At 44.1% G+C, this 3,868-nt stretch overlaps 1 protein-coding gene across 1 annotated transcript; it reads right to left on the bottom strand.

Moving 5' to 3' along the window:
- Window positions 1-2,945: 2,945 nt before the first annotated feature.
- On the bottom strand, window positions 2,946-3,290 carry LOC309832780 (large ribosomal subunit protein eL31-like; the record flags this gene model as incomplete). Its single annotated transcript, XM_082670747.1, has 1 exon — window positions 2,946-3,290. One exon carries the CDS (start codon window positions 3,288-3,290, stop codon window positions 2,946-2,948), a length of 345 nt encoding a protein of 114 aa, XP_082526873.1.
- Between the last annotated feature and the right edge of the window lie 578 nt (window positions 3,291-3,868).

The following is a 3,868-nucleotide window of genomic DNA, read 5'->3' as shown; positions in this document are numbered from 1 at the left end:
GGGATAGGGAGGGTGGGAGGCAGACGCAAGAGGGAGGAGATATGGGGATATATGTATATGTATAACGGATTCACTTTTGTTATAAAGCAGAAACTAACATACCATTGTAAAGCAATTATACTCCAATAAAGATGTTAAAAAAAAAAACAACCCACTTGTCTTCTGGCCCTTGGAGGCCTCCGGGGCTGCAGCCTGAAAACCAGTGCCTCTCAACCTTGCACACGCATGCGACTCACCTGGGCATCTTGTCAAAATGCAGATTCTCTTTCCGCAGGTCTGGGGTGGAGCTGAGGTCCTGCCCTTCTAACAGTCCCCCAGGTGAATGAGGGGCCAGACTGTGAACCACGGGGCCCAGGTTGCTGGTAGCTCAGAAGAATCCAGCTGGAAAAACCATCTGAAATCACTCAGCTGCTCCTCCTTTGGAATTTGCCCTGCTCCCCTATTTAAATAATATTCTTGAAACATATGGTACAGACACAGGTAAAAAGAAAAACTCAAACTCTTCAAAAAGGGCATACACTGAAAAGTCAGCAGCCCTCTCTCCCACCCACATCCTTCTGTTCCCAGAAGTAGCCCCTGTGCCCCGTTTCTTGTGTCTTCCTCCAGAGAAAGTTTGTGCGTAATGCTGATACTTATTAGTATACCTACTCTTTACTGACCACTTCCTATGTCCTAGACCCTGAACAGAGCCTCTTATGTAGCTTACTTTATTTAATTCTTCATTACACAGCAAGGGAGGGCCAGAAATAGGATGCCTGGCCCCAGGTCCTAGCACTCTTTCACGATTCAACACCTCTATAGACAAAGCCCTCCCTCCTCTCTTCTTTCTGCTGTAGTTGAGATCGCATATAATGTTCTGAGGCTTGCTTTTTCCCCCTTAACAAGTTATCTTGAAATCTCAATCGCAGTGGAAAGCTGACTTTTTCTTTTGAACGAAACCATAGAATTTGTTTGCGAGTATGAACCTCATTTGTTTCACCAGGGACCTGTTTAGGGGAATGGGAGAACTATGGGGTTATTCCAGTTCTTTTGCTACAAACTGCTGTAATGTCTAGGTTTGTGCATAGATCATCTTAGACACATGCGTGTGGATAACTAGGATGTCTGTAGGATGAACTTCCAGCCCTGGCACTGCTGGGTCAAAGGCTGTGTTCTTTTAAAGCTGAGTAGTTGTGATGAATTGTTTTTCAAAGCAGCTATAGCCACTTTCTCTCATCAGCGGTGTCTGAGTACCTGTTTCCCTAGAGCCTCACCAACACCATTCCAGAAATGTTGGCTTTTTCTGCTGCTGATTTTGAACCACACCGGCAGGAAGCAGAGTTGGGCGCGACTGCCCCTCCTTGCCTGATGGTCCAAAACACCAGCTGAGGTGTGTAGCTTTTTTCCATACCCAGCAACTCTGTTCTCTTGGTCAGGCCAGCCTGCTGCTCCGAAGAGCAGATTTTGTCATCAGGGATTTAATGGCTTAAAAAGAAAGGGGATCTGATTGCACTCAGGAGCCCTGGCCAGCTACGAGCCCTTCCCCCCAACCCCCAGGGACCACGGCTAAGAGACTGGAAGAAGCCAGAAGAACAGTGAGGTTTGGCTTCTCAGAACTCTGAAAGGCAGGGGGGCTCCAGCACAAAAAAACACGAGAAGCTGAAGATCAGCGTTTAGCCTGGGCTCTGCCACCAACCCTCGGGCTAAAATGACCTCCCATTATTTTAGAGCAGTGGTCAGCTCACAGACTTGGGAGCCCCATGACCTGGATTCAAATCCTGCTTCCTCCACTTTCAAGCTGTGTGATCTTAGGTTAGTGATTTAACCTCTCTGGACTCCAGTTTTCCATCTGCAAATGGGATGATAGTTTTACTTCCCAGGGTGCTTATAGGGGTCAACTGCCTTAATGCACACAAAGAGTTTGGAACAATGCCTGTTGCAAAGAAAGTACACAATAAATATTGGCTGTTCTTTCGTTATTCATATTATTTATTTATTTACTTGGTTATTGTCTGTCTACTCCAGGAGGGCAGAGACCTAATCTTTCTGTTCCCAGCAGTGCCCCCTGACCCAGCACAGTACCTTCACATAGTAGGTCCTCCGTAAATATTCACTGGAGGAATGAATGAATGAACATGTCACTTCCCCTCCTTGAGCCTCAGTTTCTTGATCTGGAAATGGGGAAATTTTTATTTCATTCTCAGTGTTTGTCCATATTGTCCTAATCCATGGTGATCCTATATCTTTGCTTTTTACCATTGGAAGAAATAATTATTAAAAAATGTATAAGCCCTTGTTCATAACTGACAAAACTTGGAAGCAACCAAAATGTTCTTCAATAGGTAAATGGATAAACAAACTGTGGTACATCTAGACTATGGAATATTATTCAGTGTTAAAAAGAAATGAGCTATCAAGCCACGAAAAGACAAGGAAGAACCTTAAATGCATATTAGTAAATGAAATAATCCAATCTGAAAAGGCTACATACATGACATTCTGGAAAAGGCAAAATTATGGTGACAGTAGAAGAAATTCGGTGGCTGTCAGGAGTTTAGGGGAACGGAAGGGAGGGATGAACGGGCAGAGTACAGAAGATTTTGAGGGCAGTGAAACTGTGCCATATGATACTGCAATGGCAAACACATGTCATTATACACTCATCAACACATAGCACACACAACACAGAGTGAACCCTAATGTAAACTATGGGTTTAGCTAATAATGATGTGTCGATATTGGCTCATCAATCGTAACGAAAGTATCACGCCAGTGCTAATAACGGGAAACTGGGGTGGGGTTGAGAGCATATAGGGGAACTCTGTACTTTCCTACCTTCTCCTCAATTCTTCTGTAAGCCTAAAATGGCTCTAAAGAAGTCTATTAATTTTTTTTTAAAGTATAGACTCATTTTTAAAAGCTTGGTTAATTGGCTCTTTTTTGTTTGTTTCCTAACTATTTGACAATCAGTGGGTAGTTCTCATCCACACTGACTGCAGATGTTTGAAAGTGGTGACAGGGACACAGGGAACCGAGCTTGTCTGCTGAATCTTCATCCTCATTTTGTTTTCTGGACACCATCCACAGGTACAGTAGGGACGTGGCTTGTTCCTTTGGCTTGGGTCAATTCTCAGAGCTGGAGTGCCCATCTCCTTCATGGCAAACTTCTGGATCTCCTTGAGTGTACAAGGAGCACACTTTTTGAAGCCTGCTTCACGGGTGTGCTTGTGAATGTCAATGGTATATTCTCTGCTCACCGCCTTGTTGCTGGCAGAATGGTCCTTTTCACCATCCTTCTTTGTGGGAGCCATTCTGCTGGCCCAGGCTGAAAAGAAAAAACTGCAATGGATTACTGATTAATTGGCTTTTAAAACACACATACACACATGTCCTACACTGGCATGTAGGTGGTTTCAAATTCATTCTTTTTAGGTATGCTGTGATTGTTAGGAAATGTGTTTAAGGCATAACAAAAAGTTTAGACTGTCACGATGAGCTTGTGCGGCTTAGCGATTTCACAGATGAGAAAACTGAGGCCTGGAGAGAGGAAGTGACTTGTCCAAGGTCATAGCATGAGAGGTGAGAGAGCTGATGTCTACCCACCACCCCTGTGTGGGCTCTGCCTCAGTTGCCTCCTCTGTAAAGGGGGTTAAAATAGCACCCACCTCCTCCGATTGTTGTGAGGATTAAATGAAACAATACACAAAATGCTTAGAAGAAAGCCTGGTACATAGCAAATGCTCAAATAAAGTTAGCCATTATTCATATTAATTCGTGGTGCGGAGGAGAAGGAGGAAGAGGATGACGGTGTCAGCTCCTGTTTCTCTTTTTGGTCAGGGAAGAATCACAAGACTTTTTTTTTTTTTTTTTTTTTCTGCGGTACGCGGGC

Source organism: Grampus griseus (genome assembly GCF_964374135.1).
Source record: "Grampus griseus genome assembly, chromosome: 14".
NCBI lineage: Eukaryota > Metazoa > Chordata > Mammalia > Artiodactyla > Delphinidae > Grampus > Grampus griseus.
Note: the sequence above shows the minus strand (reverse complement) of the source record. Positions and strands in the feature narration are given on the sequence as shown.